Below are 21,076 nucleotides of genomic sequence, written 5' to 3' on the forward strand. Positions count from 1 at the left end.
CCGGAGGACTCCTTGAATAGGCTGTTTAAGAAGACTATATCATATAAAAGGCGCGCTTTTTATATTCTTATAAGTTAAGAAAATATTGCAACTTAGAAACTAGTCTAATTTATAAGTTAAGAAAATATTATTTTTTGTATAAATATTATGTAAGAAGTTATTTCCTGTGTAATAAGAAGTTTCAATATTATATTTCAAAAATTATGTGCTTCACTTTAACTTAAACTTTCAACTAAAATAAAAAAATAAAAACTTAGAGCCTATTTGGTAACTATTTTTAAAAACAATTTTTAAGAACTATTCTCTTTTTATATAACAAAAGTCTTTTTAGGAACATGAAATGTTTTTAACCTGTTGTTAATTATTTAAAATATATTTTTATAAAACTTTTTATATATGTAGTATTTTGTTTTTAATCATTCTCAATGCTTATATAATTATTTTTTTAAACACCTCTAGAAAAACAAGTAAAAATAATTAAAAGATGTTTTTTGAAAAGATCATATTTTTAAGGAAAAAAAAATTATATTTGGTAAAGTGGTTGCCAAACAGGGTTTTAAGCAACTTATCCAAACAGTGCCTAGGTATCTATAATAGAATGTCTTAATATAATGTGATTTTATGTCAAATTGAGGGTTTCTACCTTAAACTTTCAACTTTTTATACATTCTCTGCCTGCCATAATTATAGGTTTTTTTTCTTTCCTAATAGGAACAAAAAAGCTAGATTAGGTCTAGTGAAAGTCATAGATATATATCTGGCTTCATAAAGAATCCAACCTAATGGAAATTGTGCAAATTTTTTTATCTTGCCGTGCTTGATGTTATTTTCACATGCATTCAAGTGCTTTAAGTAACCAAACTGCCATAGTCCATTACTTCTGAACTTTTTGCACATGATTAAACCATATATTCTGATTATTTTTGTGGACTGAATGATAATCAATAAAAATGGATACATATGCACTGCCTAGCATGATGGCTGTTCCTTGCAGGTACTTCTGTTATGACCAGCTTTATGGCAACGGGAACAATGCAGTTTCCTCTTGTCCTGAAGTTGAGAGTCAATCTGCTTCTTCCTCGGTCGACCAGGAGGTCTTTTATCTGGGGGTGGATGAAGAATACTCATGCTTCCAACCAGAGAGTTGGGGTCATTTCCATGGAGCTCAGACAAGGTGGGCATATCATGGATTGGCACTGAAGGCATGTTGGAGGCATATATTTGCTCCTGTGTCTCCTTCATATAGCATTTCTCCACATAATCATAAATATTAGTGTTTGCAGCAGTTACAGCACAACAAGCATGTCGGCAAGGGATACCCGTCATTTCCCACTCGCGGCAGCTGCATGATTTCATGTCCAATGCCACTGCAAAAGTCTCCCCATTCTCGTGTACCTCCATATTAGTAGGCGAGATAGTATGGTGATTCAAACCAACTGCTAGGTTCTGGTTTTCTTTGATTTTCATTTCAATCTTTCCACCCACAGGAGTTTCCCACTTCGCCACCTCTGACTGCTTTCTCAATAGAAGCTCGCTTAACTTTAGACGATGAGCAGTAATGAAGCCTACAACTGGTAAATCTCTTTCCTCCTGCACAAATCTGTTAAAGGACTCTACCTGACTTGTGAAGATCTTATCCCATCGCCTTCCAGGGAACAAAGAATTAGCCCAATGCTCTGGTCCAGTGGACACAACCCAATCATATAACTCCTCCTTTAACAACCGCATCTTTCCTAACATTGCTTCATATTTATCAGTTGTTCTTGCATATGCAATGTCGTTGAGAAGTTTCAGTGCTATTTTCTTTTTGTCAGTTCCCATCTTTAAGACCGGATTACTACTTATGAAGTAGTCTAGGCTCTCCTTCAAATGGCTGAGACAGTGAGCATTGTAATCACTGCCAAACACTTTATTAGCTGCTGAAAGAAAGCTTGGGTTCCTGTCTGAAACTAGAACCACGTGACGATCCATCATAATAGACTTTAGATGCTCTAGGAACCACAACCAGTTTTCATCATTATCAGTATTAACTACCCCATAAGCTAGAGGATATAAGCCATCATCTGCATCTAAGGCAGATGCAGACAACAAAGTGTCTTTATATGGCCCACTCAAGTGATAGGCATCAACAAACAGCAACTCCCTACATCCATTATGGAAACCGGTTATGGAGCATCCATATGCAACAAATAACTGCCTGAATTTATTCTCATCACTACATGTCCATTTGGCAACTGTACCTGGAATTGACTCCATAAGTCGCTTGCACATCCATGGAATTAGCTTGTAGGAGTCCTCTGGCTTCCCATTAATTGCCTCTTTTGCCTTCTTCCTTGCCCTCCATAATTTTTGATAGTTCGCTTCAACATCAAAGTCTGATTGATCTTTGTGTATCCTTTTAGACAAAGAGCAAGGATCAGCACTTGGCTTCTCTACAATCAATCCTGAAACCAAATTAGAACTCAAACCCAGTTTGCAACCCATCTGATCCTGCACAGAATGTTTGTGAATGTTGATAAATCTTTTCACCATGACTAATCTTGTGTTTCCTTCACAAACAGCTGTTACTTTCCATGGACAACCATCAACCTTGCATCGAGCGCTCATATATTCATAACTGTTGTCTTTGACTGTATATTCAAAATTATTTTCAAGTGAGTGTTTCTCAACAGCAGACTGAAACTCTTCTGGGCTGTCAAATAATTGGCCTTTTTCCAAAATGGCCTTTTTATGCATAGCAGCCACAAGTGGGGAATTTTCAATGTGCTTTGGGATAGAAGCCATGATATCATTGCCGCAAAGATTGGTATTGGGCTCTTCATTACTCCTGTTTGGTATTGGTTGCATAGCAATGTTTGATGAGGACCTTCAAAATTCAGTGATACAACAAGCATTTTCAGTATCATATTTAATAGCCATACAAATTAAAATTAAAATTAAAATTTAATCTGATTACAGGTTGTGGGGGCTGAAAATCATACCCAGAACTGCCATCATTTGCATGGTCCACATACCCATTAGCACCACTCTCAACTGGTATTTGTTGCAAAGCTGGGTTTGAGCACCTACAAAAATGTAACATCCCAGAAAACAATTCATCATAGACAAAACTAATGGCAACATAAATTATAACAATAACAGTAATAATACCTAATCCGAGTATGTATGTCATTGGGCCAAAAAGAAAATGAAAAAGAAAAATTCATACCTCAAGACACCATCAGCATGAGCCACATACACATCAGCTATTTCATCATTCAATTCCAACATGGCCTTTAATTGAGAATCATTTTTCAAACAAATATATTGTGTCTTATCAAGCTTAGCAGAATAGTATAGTACTTTTCCTTTTGGGTCAATGCCAAGATGCTCGCACACAAGCGGTACAAAAGCATTGTAGCTTGTACCTTCAGTAAGGAGAACAGCCACTGTAATTCCTCCTTCATAAGTCACATTTCTTGCAGTGTCAATTTTACGCTTTCCCCCCCAATGACAAAAACAATACAGTCGCTTCCCAACACCAGTCATCTATAAAGTAGTGGTAGCAAAAGATGCATTCCTGAATTATCAATCACCTACATTGCAAATTATCAATGAGTAAATTGTCAGCTATCAATCAAAGACAAGTATTATCCTAAAAAAAATGGCATTAGAGCACTCCAAATATTGGGGATCTATCCACAGGTCAATAATCTATTTCATCATGACTCAACCTATCAGATAAAAGTATTTAACACGAAAAACATGTGGTGCCTTTGGCTGTTTAGATAATATGAGAAAGTGAGCCTTCTCTCTTTCACATGCAATTCTACCTTGTCATTTTATCAGTTATGCTATATGACTCTTTATTGTTTTCCTTTATGTACATTCTATTAATGCTCATGAATCAGGGAATTTGAAATTTCTTCTTTTCCTTTAATGCTCTCTTCTGTTGCTGAAAAAGGTAGGAAAGAAAAGTATAGTAAAATTATTTTAATCCAAAATTTTAATTTTTAAGAAATTTAAACCTAAGGAAGACAAAAAGGAAAATGCAAATAGAAAAATAAAACCTTGAGTTTCTTCTCTTTTCCTTTAATGCTGTAGTAGGATTGGGAATTCCTATCAAAAGGAAATCCAAAAAGGAAAAGAAAAAAAAAAGAAATAAACTGCAAAAATTCTATCCCTTGAAACATCATAATAGCAAATGGTTCATGGAAAATATAAATGATTCATGATGTAACATAACAGAGAGAGAATTGTTTAGACAAATAAGACAAAATTATATTCATGATTCTGTTCATTACATGAATTTCTGTTCTAGTTTTATTTCTTTTCATGGTTGAAAATGACTTGGGGCAAACCATTACCAGAGGTGTAGAAAATCTGATGTACCAATCAGTTTTAAAATAGCTATTTACATAGTGGGTATGAAAATTACTGCTATGGCAGCAAAACAAGTTGAATGCCATAAATTGTGGATCCAGGTTCCCCCATAAATACATTGGACACAATGACTAAATGATTATTTTTTTTCAAATAGAACATGTAAACTATGGTCCATTGCAAATTACGATCATCATTTTTTTTGCAATAACTAAACAGGGGGTTACCAATATCTGAAACATAAAGATCAGGTCATCACTGTTGGGAATTTCAATAGCCAGCTAATTCTAAATGGATAAATTGTAAACTTCTCAGCTTGACAATCGACAAGCACACCCTTAGGATGACAAGTGATTTACAGATCTTAGGCATTAGGTGGTTGAACATTAGCCTAGTGACCCCTGATATTCTTAGCTTAGTCATGCTTTGACACTGGAAAACAAATGACAGCATCTAGAAATTGCTAAACTAATCAAGACTTCAATTTTGTGAATTGAAGCATGTTTTTTGAATTTAGTACACTAAACTCCACGAGCAAAAGTCTAAATTAATCAACTGAGAATGCACCGCTTGCAGTTTCCTTTCTCGGTGGAACTCCTAATCCTGAGAGGAATGCTTTCCTGACTAAAACAGAGAATCCTAACCCTATCTAAACACGATATCTGGTCGTAACTCCCATGGTTCTCATTGTCCTGAAAGAGAGATACCACCTAGAAAGACTGTATTGTTAAGTTGGCTTATAAGAGAATCAATTAAATAATCCTTTACACATCTTTGATTTATTTACTCTCATTCTGTTCATCACTTAATCTAATTCAACCAGATCAAAATTGAAACTGAAAATTGTCTGTATAATCTTTTTAATCATTTGTTGGATTTTATTGACTAGATCACCTGAAACTGATTCCCGGAGGACATCTCCTAACAAGAAAACTAAAAGAGCGAAAATTGTAACAGCTAATCAGGAAAAGATGATCACGCAGATTTGACCAATGTGGTATACGATGAATGAAAAAAAATGGGAGCCAAAATCTCATTGAATCATGTACTCCTCCATAGGACCAAAAAAACGAAATTTAAATCTTGAAAAACTCCCAAATCACTCATAATCCCTAATCAACAAGACCCAGCCTGAGTATACATTTCTTATGCGACTTTACCCACCATTGACAACCAATATCACAAAAACACCATAAAAATTCATGGGTAGGATGAAACCATTGAACAAATAGACTCGTATTTCGAGAATCAAAACCATTACACACATTCCTTTTCTAAGGAATCAACCACAAAGAAAATCAAAATCATGGGAAGCTATGATCCTAAAACATCTATCACAACCCTGATCTCGAAAAAACATTCCTACATTTGCAAAAATTGCCAATACAAGCAGGGGTCCAAGCATAATGCAGATACGAGAAGCCACACTCATTGCAAATTTCATTCACCGGCAATTCAAAACAAAATGTCAACCTTAAACAGAACTCAATAAAACCCACTATATATAGAGAGAGAGATATATATTGAACGACAAATATACATGCAGGAAAGCATGAAAGATATCTGCATATTCAAATTTCTTCCCAACAAAATATTAGCAAACCCACTACAAACCAAACCCATATAACATCCCACACAGAAGAGCATGATCCCACCAAAATATTAGTATTACCCACAACACAAACAAACCCATAGAACATCACAATTGCACACAAAAAAAAAGGGGAAAAAAAATACAAAAAATCGGAAGAAGAAAGAAACTCACTTTGAATTGAATGAAGGTTTTGGATGGGTTTTGGGAATTGAGAGGGAGAGGGAGGGAGACAAAGGGAGTTAGGACGGAGACTTTTTCTGAATTTTAAGAATGGAAGCTCACGGGATTATGCTATTGGCATTTGGGTTTTTTTTTTTTTTTTTTTTTTTTTTTGGAGTGGGGAGTTATAACAGGTTTCCGCAACTGCTTTGTTTGAGTATCAAAGAAAAGCAATTAACTCCTTTTTCTTAACGTATTTGTAAATAAATATATTGTTCAATTTGATGAGATTTTTTATCCATATTTGTTTTTATTTTTTTATTTTTTATTATTATAGAGAAAAATAAATAAAAAGGATTCTAGAGTTTTTTTTTCTTTCCAAATTTGCATTATTTCTTCCCAATTTCTAATATAAATAAATTATGGATAACAATGAATTGATTTTTTAACAAAAAAAATATTCATAACTCCAAAAAAAAAATATTTGAATCCTTTTTAAGTAAGAAAATTAATTTTGGAAAAAAAAAAAAAGAGAAAACAATTTGTTCTACATATAAAATCTTAGCATAATTTTTATTTTTATGATTTTATCATATTCACTCAAATTAAATAATAAGGACAAAACACGATTCCGGTAAAGTAATTGGATCTATCATGTCATTAAAATTAATTTTTTAATCTAAAAAATATATTTGATAAATTTTTTGTTCAAAATAGTTTTCGAATAATTTGTTTTAAAAAATATATATTTGAAATATTTACTGTGCTTTCTTAGGGTATTCCGAGAAAGATTTGAATGAAGAACAATTAAAATATATATATTTTAAAAAAAATTTAAGTTTCAATTAAAATTTTGTTTCCTAAACCAATTTTTCAAAGTTTGGCTTTTGAGACTCCAAAAATATAAAGGATTAAGATAAAAAATAATAATAATAAGTATTTGTGTATATTTCAAATCAGAAGGTTAGATAAAATTTACAAATTATAATTTTCTAAATTTGTTAAAAAAAATTAATAAAATTTTCGACAAATCATAAGATTCCTTTTGTAAGCAATTTTCCTATTTCAAAAAAGTCCATAAAGCATTCGTACAAGTTCCAGTTTGGACACCACAATTAATGCGGACTCGTTACTATGTATGACTTTATATTTCTCATATATATATATATATATATATATATATAAATTAAAATAAAATAATGCAAAATATTTTACAAATTATAATTTTCCAATATTTTTTAAAATTTTAAGTAAAGTTTTCATCGAATCATAAAAGGAATTTAATGGACATAATTTGTTTAATAATTTTCTAATTTCAAATATTCATTATGAAACCAGTTAAATAGGAGTATTTTTACTTGATAAATCTATTTAATAATGATTTTAATAAATATTTTTAATATTTTAAATTTTTTATTATTCAAATATTAGAATTTTTATCTTTCAAATATTAAAAACATTTTATAAAATCAAAATATTTTTAAAAGAATTACTTATAAGCGTTTATCCAAAAATTACAATAAAGAATTTTTTAATAATATAAATAATTTTTTAAAAATTGAATATAATTTCTTAAATTTAACCATATATCATATTTTTTTCAAAAACATTTTTTTAGACTCACACCACTTCTTAGACTCACTATAAAACGAATTTAAGTCTATTTAGGAAAGGTTTCAAAAAAAATCTTTTTTCTAATTTTAAATATGTATTTAACAAAATTCTTATTAAAATTTATTTTTAAAATAGGATTATTTTTTAAAACAAATTTACGATAATTTTATTTATATTTTAATAGATTATTCTAAAAACCAAATGTTTTAAATATGGGACCTTGACTTGGTTCGATTTACCTAATTGGATCAGTTGGACCGGCACAAACTTTTTGCCCACCCAATGAACGGGCACAACTCGAAGCCCTGACCCAATTCATAGGATGAGTTTCCGATGTGGGATTCAAAGGGGCCTCTTTTTTTAAGGGCTGAAAACCTTGTGGGTGCACTAGAATCAGGATTGAACCTATCAATTAGGGATGGCAACGGGGCGGGTTTTTTCGGGTACCCGCCCCGCCCCGCCCCGCTCCTAATGGGACGGGATTAAAATTTATTAAACGGGTGTGGGACGGGTATGGGATTTTTTTTTTTAAACCGGGGGCGGGTTCGGGTATTGCCTCATCCTACCCCCGCCCCGTTTACATATAAAATTAATTTTAAAATTTAATTTAATTTAATTTTAAATTTAATTTTACTATTTTTAATATATAGATAATAATAAATTTTTTTAATAAAATAAGTTATAAAAAATATAATAATTTTATTATTTATAAAATATATTTATTTTAATGTAATTAAAATTTTTTAAAGTAATTAAAAAAAAAAAAAAAAAGCTAAACGGGGCAGGGCGGGGCGAGATGGGTATGGGAATTTCCCATACACGCCCCGCCCCGTTTATTTTTTTAAATGGGACGAGGATGGGAATTGGTTTTGCTAAACGGGGCGGGGTTGGGATGGGGGCGACCCGTCCCGAACCCGCCCCGTTGCCATTTCTACTTGTCATGCACGACTAAGGTGTGTCAAACATCTTTGCATTGTAAATCATTTAAAATATATACGATATAATTCCAAAACTTAAAAGTAAATATAAAGATTTATGATTTATCTAATATTATAGGATAATAAATATCAAAATAAAATAGATAAAATAACTCATAATTTTGAAAATAATAAAATTTATAACTATTAAAATCCAAACAATTTTAAATAATAAAATCTTATAACACAAGAATAATTACAAGTTAAATATATTTATTAAAATTAGAAATAATATCATTTTAATAAATATTCTTGTTATCTTTATTATAATTTAATCTATCAATATTAATAATAAAATGCATTTAAGATTTTTAACTTTTAATAATATATAAATTATATAATTGTGACATCATCGACCGTTAGTCGAATCATTAAATAACTAGTAACTTTTGTGCTTTAATAATTGATCTAGTTTTAAAAATATTATATATATAATTTTTTTTATAATAAATTTCATTTATTTTTCATACTGTTTTCTTTAAACATGTGGAGAAAAAAATATATAAAATTTATAGCATTTTTCATTTGCAAGGCTCATTCAAAGCAACATTCAAACAATAAAGATGAAAATAAAAGAGCAGACTAGCTTTTTTTTCATTCTATCAATTTTCTCTGTATATTTTTTTCTCATCTTTTCTCTCACATGTTTTAAAAATCAAAGATTAAAATAAAGGATAAAGGGTGGAATTAAACCTCAAGGGGAGTGGGCATGGAAAGAGCACCCAATGGGATTGAGAAATTGATCATGAACCTAGGCCCAAACCTCTAATCCTTGGAGAGCTATCCACAAGTGGGATACTGGAAAATCAACTTTATCTCTGAAACAAAAATATCGTTCCCTCTACAAAGAGAAGCATACTATCCATGGTCTGCGTCAGAGTTCCCTCAATTGGGAAGACAATAGGCAAATACATGCAACACCACCAAATGACCACCTGTTTTTGCCTCTGAACAGATTCTTTAGCTATGAATCATAATCATGGGATTTAGAAGCTAACTGGGATTTAGTTTATATAGATTTTGGGTAACAAAACAACATCTATAATTCTACACTGAAGACCATTAATATTAATGGCCCAAATGCTTCAGTAATGGTGATAATCATTTGGTTCGCTTTTAGGCTGATAAGAGATGGTTATTTGAAAGATTCTATGCTCAAAATTGATACCTGTTAATTTCCCAACTAATTTTTACTCATTTTCCCAAGATCCTTTCTCTGTAGAAAAAAAGGAGAAAGGGAATGGTAGATTGTCTGAATTTTTCTTGGGTTTGGACTTTGGAGAAGCACTGTTAGGTGGCATAAGTAAACAGAAAGAAACTTCTTTAATTATGTCAAGCAGTAAACCTTCGGGATTAATTTGGCAATATAATGAAGGAAGCTAAGGTAACAAGCAATTGATTAAAGGAAAGAAATATGTGGTTGTAAGCCAACCAACAGAATACACTCCTGTTAAAAGTGTTGCGATTGATACACTCCCTTAACAACAAAGTAGCTCTTTCAGCTAAAAGTCTTCAAACATGATGAACCGTAATTTAATAAAGGTCAATTACCAGTTCAATAACTTCCTTACCAGACCAAACAACAAAACTTTCTTCTAAGAGAAGAAAGACAAAAAAATAAAAAATATATATTGCAAATGGGAAAACAAAAATGCTCGAATTCAGTTTATTTCTGAGTACTTCTCTGTTAAAATATCAGCTCAGATCAGCACAGCATTGCAATGGTCAGGGAAACAGGTCAAGCTTCCTCACCCATTCATGTATATTTCATTTCTTCACATCCTGAGTGGTTGGTTTCTGGAGCTGGACCGATCCATCTTTGCCTTTTTAAAATGTGCCTTCTTGGTCGCAATTTCTTGAAAAGGATTAGGTTCACCAAAGCTACCTTTGGAGCTCCTTACTTTCTTTCTCTTGCCCCGATCATATTCTTCGTCCCTGTAAGAGTTGAAAAGGTCATACCGCAGATCAACACACATATAGAAGAAAGGGAATAAAAGAGTAATCAGGCTGATCATCTACAACTGGCAATGGGGTGACTGCCTACTCTCAGCTTAAACCCATTCATCACACAGGATGGAGAACCCATGTGGATCCAGCTAAAACAGTTTTTGAGTTACAAACACAGCTGAAAATAAATCAAAATCATCAACAAAAATCCACAACATTAACCTGAAGATTTTTCCCTCCCTTTCACCTAAAAGCTCCAAACCCAAACACAATTAATGCGTTAACTCTTATCATCTTTCAAGCTGTCGATGCAAGAAGGCACCTCAGCTATCATCAGTAATCACTAATAGACTCTACAGCAACAGAATAAGTAATACTATTCAAAACTCACCATTCATCTGGTACATAACCGATGGTTACACCCTCCACACTTCTTGATTCCATAACCCGGTTTGAAGGCCATTCTATCTCGTCCCACCGAGCAACTGCAATCAACAATACAAGGCCAAAAACATCATTCACAAAACTGAATCACTCAAGGGTTATGCTATCATATTATTATCATAATGAATGCACATTTCCAACCTTTAATTTTTAGGCATATTAGTGCAGTAGAGAAATTTCACTAGTAAATGTGTATTAATTTGGACCACTTTCAAACATTTGGGATCTGTTAGTGGGAGAACAACATGAAGAAGATGGCCAACCAGATTTGGACCGCAGGGAAAGATGTCCCATGTGAGTTTTTGTTAAGGATGGATATTAATATCACAAACCCTTCAGCACACACTGCCTCTTAAGGTCACTTTGCACAAACGGATGGATTGTTAATACCAGTGTGAATGCAATAATTGATGGGTCTCATCTAGATCTCAGCAACTTAACGAGGCTAAAATCAGCAATCTAACCAACCAAGCAATTAAAGTTTATTTTAAACAGAAAGGAAATTTCCCAAGGACATCTCCTTGATTAAATGCAATGAATGTAGATCCCAGAAGCTATTTGCCCACAGATGTACCAAGTGAGGGGTTCAGAAATAGTGCAGCTTATGAAAGGTTAAAACATATTCTTGAAGTTGATAATACAAATAATATATGAACAAATAAAAATTTACCAATTGTCTTGTCTAGACCTCTGGTAAGCATACTCATCAATCCATTCTGCATCCGATCTCTCTTACTATCATTTAAACTATCAGAACCTTGTGCATCCCACTGTTTTGCAACTGAGCTAGAGCTCTTTTGTGGTTCTTTATCTGTTGCAAGCATTGCTCCCTCCTGACCAATTCTGTCTCTGATCTCCATATCCATGGTATCCATCAGACATTCACTATTAGAGGTTTTTACATCCTTCCCAGCAGTTCTCTTATCTCCCTTTTTGGTACCATGCTTAACCCTTTTTCCCTGAGGATTAGTTGGACCCACAGAAATTGTCTGGGTTTTATCAGATGTGGATGGGCCCTGATCAATAGATAAACAACCTGCTTCCAGTAAGCGTTCTTGAGTGAGATTCTTGATGTCAGAAGTGTGCCGTTTGCTCCTTCTCTGCTTTTTCTTCTTTCGCAGGCTCAAGGATGCTCGGAAGAGGTTGTTTGAGACAAGATGCATGCTTCTCTTCATGTGCTTCTTTTTTAGTTTTCTGTGAGGCTTGCAATCAAGTGTTTTCATGTGGATAGATCCATTCATCATGCTTGGCGGGCTAGAAAATTCTACTGACTTGGTTGATAATTTCTGGCCACCATCATCAACGTTTTCAATAAGTAAATCACCAGCAGCACTCCCTTTGGGTATACTACCAACCTGCAAAAAAGGAAAACGTCAATGTTTGACCAAACAATTAATTTGACTTTAAGGTATTCAATAAATAAAATAACTACCTGAAAACTTTCACCACCTGGACCATTTGGAAACTTAACAGGTTCTATTTTCTCCAATGTTCCATTTGCATTTGAAATAATACCAACCTGCATAAAAAAGGTCTCATGGGTTAAGAATAAGGTGCAAAATCCACCATAGCATATATATATATATATATACCGCAAAGGGAATGGAATTTCCAATTGCCTTCGGAGAGGTCTTCTCTGAGTCAGGCTTATCGGCAGCAGAATTATGGGAACCGAGGCAGTTGGCTTGTATGACATCTAAGATGCCCTGATCTTTCTTAGAAATTTCATCCTCACTGCGCACATTAAATTTGGCACCAGTTGAAGCTGCAACAGCATTGTCAAGATTGGTGATACCACTTCCCTTAACAGATGGAGCTGATGGTGGCATGGATTTCTCCAGAGTAGGGTTCAGAACAGAAGGCTCCTTCACTCGCTGTTTTGATAATGCTACATTAGGTGGAGGTTCAGACATGGGACCATTTTTCAATGCCAAGCATTCAGATGAGAACCTGCTACTTTTTGGAGCTGATGCTTCTTTTGATAGAATCTCCTTTGACAAGCCAACATTAGATACATCATTTGTGGTTACAGCAGCAGAAGCAATGGCACCACTTAAACTTTTCTCGACTGGTCGATTTTGAATGGTTTCCTTTATACCTTGACTTATACTGGAACATGTTTTCTTTGCTATGGCACTCACAACCAAGTTTTGTTTCTGAACAACATCAATGGATTTCTTTGGAGTGAAGTTTTTTCTATCACGAACATAAAACAACATGTAGGCCTTCTGATCCAAAACAGTCCTCTCACTAACCTGGACAACCTGTATGCCAAATTAGGGTAAAATCATAAGGAAGTCATCCCCCTATGCAAAAAAAATGAAGGTGCACACATTAGGAGGTGTCCACACAGTGTATGGAACCATGAATCCGTTTTTTGCTTTATACAGCATTTTAAGGCATAAGCATACTGCAGAATGCAGTCACCAATAGATGAAGACATGAAATATGAGGCCTTCACCAATATATTTCCATGTGTGAAATGATATGTTTAAAACTGAGGAACTTGAAGTTGTAATACTGAACTCCAAGGGGAAGCCTAAATTATGTTGGAAATTACAAGAGGTGCACATATATTTGATAGGTAAACTTTTCCCCATTGGGACTTGAACCCGAACCCTACCACAATCCCTCCCCATACCTTTACCACTTGAGCCAAGCCTCAAGGGCTAGGTAGTTAAGATCATATTTAAATAACATTTTTTCAAATCATAAAAAGATCATACCATAAAATGACACATTCATTTCAAATGGAATGATGTCATCTGTGCATGGTTTACAAACATACTCCCAGAATACCCATGAGTATAGACTTGAAAATGTTAAGTTACTTCCTACCCGATTGTCATCAAGGGAGTACCACATGCCAGTTGAAGTGCGAACAAAGCAGTAGTAGTGGCCGGAATGGGTGCTCCAACCGGCATGGACCAAAACCCCATAAAGAGTATACTTCAAATTTTCTTCCTGCCCAGTAAAGAAAATTAACCGTAAATAAATAATACAACAGCATAAGCTGCAAGTTACCACTGGCACATACAGAAATATCAGAATGTCAAACAAAACAACAAATTCAGTGCAAGAGAAGGACGAAAAGTTCTCAATAGATGGTAGCACCTGAGAGGTCCATCAAGCATACAGGACACATGCAGTTAGATAAAATCTGTCTACATATATGATATATGGAAAGTAAAAATTAATGTTACATCGGTACCACCTAACAATTTGGTATGGAAATGCTTGATACAATTAATAAGCCTGATAATCATCAAGAAATCTTTTGGAACCAAATTTTAATTTTACTTCAGCCATCAATGATAATAAAGCACTGTCAAACACATAAGGGGTTCTACATGAGATTCAGCAAAAACATAAAATCCAGAGCACCAAGTACCTACCATATGTGCCACTTTTCCATTGCGTACCTAATTCATTATAACAACAATGGTACCAGGGACTTAATTTTCAATTTCGTCTTTGACCAAACTTTCCAACTGCTATTGAACTGCTACATAGAAATGTTTTTGCAAAATGGATGTAAAACAGTTTCTTCATTGGGGACAGATGAAATAATGAAGAGAAAAAAATGTCAGGGACACCTGTGGAAAATTTTTAAGAAAGGCATAGAGAAGTGAATTTATTTACAAGTAAAATTAATTTTTTTAATACACTTCTCTTACCATTTGCAACCTGCTTAACCGAACTATTTCAGCCCATTTTTTCCTTGATCATTTATATTTATTTCAATTTATGGCATTCTGCAATAATTTCTTTCAAGCGATGCATCCTGTTTCTATATCATGAATTGTTTTTCAAACTCACTTTCCCCCATGGAAACTACTATTAGTAAAAATTAGATTGAAACTGTGGACCATGTGCAACATGTGAAAGTTGACCAAGTTTCCAAAATCAGTTGAAGAAATTAAAAAAAGTCACTCACATAGGAACCACTGACAAAAGGTTTTAAGTCCATTGTAGGACCAAAATGAACTTTCTTGTCAATCTTTTGTCCAGGATCATGTGCACCAAACCGCTTTAGATGGATGGTCAGAACATAAGGTGCCTTGTGAACTGTGAGCTGTTTAAGAGCCTTAACTTTCTGTTTGCACCGCTGACATTGGTACTGTCTCTCACCACCATCTAATTGTTCTGTTGCTGTGAAGTGCACAAGGGCCTTATGCAAGGAATCTGCTTTGAATATTTCAAGACTCAAATCTAGAAATGGATCAAATTTGTTGGAGCAGTAGGAGCACTGCATGCATTTCACCTGAAAATGCAACAAGTAGCCATCAAAGAATGATATAATAGGAGCTTCCTACATTGGAACATTTTAATAGCATTGTCGAGTCCCTTCTAGAAAATAAAGCTTATTCACAAGATCTCAAGAATAACTCCTAATTCTGGATTTTTCATAGAGGTAAATAATTCCTGTTTGCCAACATTATCATTGTGCTCCAATGGCAACTAAAGGTTACCTGACTACGAAGGAGACCACCAAAGATCTTGTGCACCAAACTTTTCTCATAAGCACTAGGGGATTCACTTGGCACACCTGAAGGTAAGCAACATTTGTGCATTGTTTCAAGCAAATGTACCATATACTCATGTGCATCCTCCTGTCTTGCATTTCTGAAGTTACGAGATATGCCTAATTGTACAGTCAAGAATAACTAATTTTGTAAGATCAAAATAACAACAAAGGCCTTAGACATAAAGAACAGAGTAAACCATTGAGCTATACCCTCACAGAATCTGACATGGCAGGACATGTCCTTCAGCACTCAGGGATGTCAGAAAATTGTGTCTTTCACTTGGAGCTCATTGGAATCAGAAATTTTAATGTTTTGATAAATAAAAGCAAATTCACTAAAGGCTCCATTAGATCTCAAGAAGTTGTAGGGAAGGGGGGCAAAAGGAAGGAATCTCAAATTCTTTTATTTTATTTCTCATTAAAAATACGAAGGAAAATAAAATATGATGAAAATTCTTTATAGAAGGATGGAGGAAAAAAGTGTATTGAGCTTATAGTTTTTTATATATTTAAAAACTATAATATGTTATTATGGATACTATATACTAATAGCATATAATAAAAAAAAACCCTATACAGCACCACTCGGTGATTTTGATTGCTTCCTCCAAATATAGACTAAATAAGGGTAATCAATTTTACCTATTATAAGCTATTAGTATATAGCATACATAATAACATATTAATTAATACATAGCTTTCCTTTATACTTTTCCTCAAGTTTTGCATGATCCACATTGACCCTAAACGTGCTTAAAAGGGAGGTTTGTAGCTACACCTAGTTTGTATCTAGATATTTGAATTTAAACCCATCATACAATAAGGAAACTTGCTTAGCATTGTTGATAACTCACTATATATCATTTAGAAGAAGAAAATACGGAAAATCCAAAAGGATGTTAAGAACAAATAACATAAATTGGAGACAGCACTCAAATTTTGGAACCTAAACACCAACCTCCTCTTTGTCGTCATACGACCAAAAACAAGGGAAAGAAAATCCAAGAAACTTATGATGAATAACAGAAAAAGACAATCAATATGACAATATCATTAACCGAAGATACAAAAAGTGCAATCACTATGACACTTCAAAAAGGATACACCGTAAGTTAGAGACAAGATCCTTGGGTACTAATATTCTTCCAGTTGACTGAAGAGCACGGCTGACATGCTTCTGGATAGCACATAAAGCACAAAATCCAGCAATACGACCTTCATTCACATTAAGACAGACATTAGAAATAAAGCATGGCTACAACATACTGGCCTCCTAAACTCAGGTTCAAAGTGAAACAGTCACAAATTAGATAAATAACAAAATGATACAAATACTAAAAAAATATAATTTAGAAAAAATAGAACAGGGGGCAAAATTACTAACAGAATCTTAGTAAAGATAGTTCAATCAAGAACTTGTTTACTCAATCTAGATTATCTTGGTTATAGGGGTTGCAATAAAAACAACAAATAGAACCCAGGGACTACATCAAAACTTCAAGCACATTACTATGCCTGTCCAAGCTCAATCAGTTACAATGTCAATTGCGCAAGAACAAGTGAAACATGTGAAGTACGATAAATTCAAAATTTTATTCACTTTGATGGAAATTTAGATAATCTTAAAATCCTAAAGTCGTAAACAGGAAGAGTAGAACAAGGGCTCATTATAAATGTTAAATTCTTTACTCAGTAGTCCACTCCATCTTGCCCTCAAAGGAACAATTCTGGAACAAGTTAATCCAAGAAACCCTACATGTTTAAAGCATGCATAGAGGGAGTTGGGCACGTTTGAGCACAATTCTGTTTATGCATATAAGGGATTTAGGGACTATGGACTTATCAGATCCCATAGTTTGTACTTCTAGTATATACTCTATGCATAGCATAATATTCAGAATAATTCCTAATGAGGACACTTTAAAACAAATTGAAGTCTAATGCAAAATCTATCGGAAGCATGAAGTAAAGAGTAAAATATAACCAATTTCAAGAAAAATAGTAGGATTTAAAGAGTTAAAACTATGTCATACCATACAAAAAATCAAATACTAAAGTTCAGTCTAAAAAAACATGAATTTAATATATTAAACCATGTGTGTGTGTGTGTGTGTGAGAGAGAGAGAGAGAGAGAGAGAGAGAAAGAGAGACTTACAAGAATTTTGATGCTTTCCACTTTGCAAATATGCTGCTAAAGGCTCTGTATAAGTCAGGCATTGCAATACTGAATTAAGATAACAGGTATTTCCCAGATTTTCCAAACCAGCACCCTGTAAAATTATTTATGCCACCTACATATATAGTTAAGCCATTGGATAACTCCATGTACCAAGTGCAACAGAATTGAATAGAGACGCCAAATTCAACAAAATAACTTAGTTCCAAATAAATTTGAACTGAAGACCACCAACTTAACAGAAGACATACAACAAAAGGAAAACATTGATCCAAAGAGGAAATGACTTGTGAAGAAGTTGATCAGAAGCAAAAACACAACAAAATATTCAACAGTTGAAACAAATTCAAAAGGAACAAAATTTACTCAACGGCAGAGCACATGCCAACAAGAAAACTATTACTATCAATCAATAGCTGCAGAAAACGACATTTAACTGAAATGTGAGAAGTTATACATAAAGTCACTGACTGAAGAAACAAGCTTGTTTTTTTTTTCAAAATAGTATAGAAATATTATCTTTCTTATGGTTGATGACTCAAAAGACATCGAGTAATAGGGTGAACAAAACCATAATCAACTAAAATAGCAAAGAACATAATAAAATATTTTCACAAATGGTTGAAACTTGAAAGAAGAAGACGTTTTAAACAAAACCCAAATTGAGCATATACCAAAAGAACACAACTTGAGCAAAATCAAACTCAACAAAATATTAAAAACCCAAAAGAATTATAGAAGACGTTTTAATCAAACTCAAATTGAAGAACAATCCCTATGAAGTATGACATATACAGAAAAGGAGATGAAAAAAATTTCAATCAAAACCTCCCAAACTTCTAAAACTAAACAAAACCTATCTGAAAAGCTCATACAGACAAGAAACTCCATAGTAGAAAATATCGCAAACCGGAAATAATTTCCAAAAACACACAAAAACAGCTTACAATTCTCCTAAATGTGATCCCAATACTGAGCTCCGGATCCAACCCGTTCTCCACATGATCAGACCCATCTTGCTTCTTCCCACTCGAAGCCGCCGGACCCGTACTGTGCCCGGGCCGCTTCGGATCGGTGGTGGGGTTCAGAGTCTCTAGTCGAAAACCTCCGCCGCCGTTAGTGAAGCCGGAGAAAGGCTTTCTTGCGAGATGAAACTCGATTCTTCTGTGGAAGAAGGACCCAGTTGAAGACGGGTCCGGCGAAGCCGAGTAGGGACCATTTTCCTGAGTATTGGCTTCCGGGTTGGAGATCAGCGCTTCCGCCATGACACCTCCGTAATTGAGTCAATAGAGCTCCAAGATTTGACCTTTCTATTCTCTCCAGACTCCCCTCCGTCTTTTGTATGCGCTTGGTGTTTCGGCTTCTGCGAAAGAGAGAGAAAAAGGGAAGAGAATGATGCTATTAAACCCCACACTCCCCCGAGTCGGCACTTCGTGGTTTACGCAGAAGGATGAAAAGTAGGCAAAAGTCTCAATCCAAAAAGCCCATTTCCACTAACTCTATATTCCTAAAGCTCACCCAACCCACAGGCCCAATACGAATCCCTCGCCTAAGACATAGTTTGAGTTTAGACGGTTGTTTTGGTCACTCACTCTCCGATGTGGGATTCGAGGGAGCCTTATTGAACCGGAGTCTTGCAAAACTGAAATATGCCAACATCTTGATCTTTGCACTGTGAAGCATTTAAAATATATATAATATAATTCCAGAAGTTAAAAATAAAGATAATAATTTATTATTTATCTAATTTTATAGGGCATATCAAAATAAGATAAATTAATTTTAAAAATAATAAAATATATAGTTATTAAAATCTAAACAACTTTCTATAATAAAATCTTATAAAACAAGAATAATTACAAGTTAAATATATTTAATAAAAACAGAAATGCTATAATTTTAATAAATCTTCGTGTTATTTTTTTGTAATTTAATCTATCAATATTAATAATAAAATGATGAAATGTAATTAAAAATAATAAAATATATAGTTATTAAAATCTAAACAACTTTCTATAATAAAATCTTATAAAACAAGAATAATTACAAGTTAAATATATTTAATAAAAACAGAAATGCTATAATTTTAATAAATCTTCGTGTTATTTTTTTGTAATTTAATCTATCAATATTAATAATAAAATGATGAAATGTAATTAAAATTTTTATATATTGTTAATTTTTAAGAATATATAAATTATATATTTGTAACGGCATTAGATCAACCATGATTCAATCACAGGTCTGACTATTAAATCATGAATTGATAAATTTTTTTATTTAATGATCGTTGTGAAAACATTCCTATAACCTAAGGAATTACAAAGAATAGTCTTTTTTATAATAAGTTTCATTTATTTTTCATAATGTTTTGCTTTGACACATGGAGAAAAAATATATATATAATTTACAGCATTTTAAATTGGAGAGGCTCATTCAGGACAACTTTCCAAGAAGAAAAATGAAAATAAAAGAGCAGACTAGCTTTTTTTTCCTTGTATCAATTTTCTCCTTTTCTTTTCTTCTCAACCTTTTTTTTTTCAAAATCAAAGATTAAAATAAGGGATATATAAAGGGTGGAATTAGAGTAAAGGGCAGTGGGCATGGAAAGAGTAGCCAATGGGATTCAGAAATATTAATTGATCAACCTGCTAGGCCTAAACCTCTACATGGAATCCTTGGAGAGTTGTCCACAAGCGGGCAACCGTGTAAAATGTTTCTCATCTGCAGTGTTTCCGGCTTGATTCCAACACAACCTGCAGGAGAATCATGAACAATTCTTTTGTAGACAAATTTCCATCAGTGACCTTGATCTTGATCAGTGAGGGAGGTGAAGACCATGACCTAGCTACTTCATTTCAACTCCCCACCCAATATACAACAGTAGCAAAGAGCATATTCTTGAGGCAAGGTTTGTAGCATTATGAATAAATGAAAGGGGTTCAACTTCATCTCTGAAACAAAAATATTAATTGTTCCCTTTCTAAAGAGAAGCATACTAAGTTATAGTCAGCTTCAGAGTTCCTCATTTTGGAAGACAATATTAGACAAATACATGCAACACCACCAAATGATCTCCACCTGTTTTTGGCTCTCTGAACACATCCTTTAGCTATGAATCATAATCATGATGGTATTAAGCTAACTGGGATTTAGTTTGTGCAACAAAACAACATCTATAATTCTAAACTAAAGACGTACCATTGATGGCCCCAAATGCTTCAGTTCAAATCAGTAATGGTGATTAGCATTTGGTTCACTTCTACGCTGATAAG

General features: G+C 33.6%; 2 protein-coding genes across 3 annotated transcripts; both read right to left on the reverse strand.

The window, feature by feature from the left end:
- Nucleotides 1–896: 896 nt before the first annotated feature.
- Nucleotides 897–6,289, reverse strand: LOC104877473 (uncharacterized). Its single transcript, XM_010645757.3, has 4 exons — nt 6,128–6,289; nt 3,209–3,575; nt 2,982–3,065; nt 897–2,866 (listed from the first exon to the last, which is right to left on the reverse strand). Exons 2-4 carry the CDS (start codon nt 3,526–3,528, stop codon nt 970–972), a joined length of 2,301 nt encoding a protein of 766 aa, XP_010644059.1. The 5' UTR covers nt 3,529–3,575; nt 6,128–6,289; the 3' UTR covers nt 897–969.
- Nucleotides 6,290–10,076: 3,787 nt separating this feature from the next.
- Nucleotides 10,077–19,305, reverse strand: LOC100246880 (ubiquitin carboxyl-terminal hydrolase 23). Of its 2 annotated transcripts, none has more exons than XM_010645758.3 (11): nt 18,749–19,305; nt 17,781–17,895; nt 16,730–16,840; nt 15,570–15,742; nt 15,035–15,361; nt 13,936–14,061; nt 12,717–13,361; nt 12,530–12,616; nt 11,768–12,452; nt 11,045–11,138; nt 10,077–10,641 (listed from the first exon to the last, which is right to left on the reverse strand). In XM_010645758.3, the coding sequence occupies exons 1-11, from the start codon at nt 19,064–19,066 to the stop codon at nt 10,482–10,484; spliced, it is 2,841 nt and encodes a 946-aa protein (XP_010644060.1). In that variant the 5' UTR covers nt 19,067–19,305; the 3' UTR covers nt 10,077–10,481. The 2 variants fall into 2 exon arrangements, with proteins under 2 accessions (XP_010644060.1, XP_002283705.1); XM_002283669.5 differs by having other exon boundaries at nt 12,690–13,361; nt 18,749–19,268.
- Nucleotides 19,306–21,076: the final 1,771 nt, after the last annotated feature.

This window comes from Vitis vinifera, chromosome 19, assembly GCF_030704535.1.
Source record: "Vitis vinifera cultivar Pinot Noir 40024 chromosome 19, ASM3070453v1".
NCBI lineage: Eukaryota > Viridiplantae > Streptophyta > Magnoliopsida > Vitales > Vitaceae > Vitis > Vitis vinifera.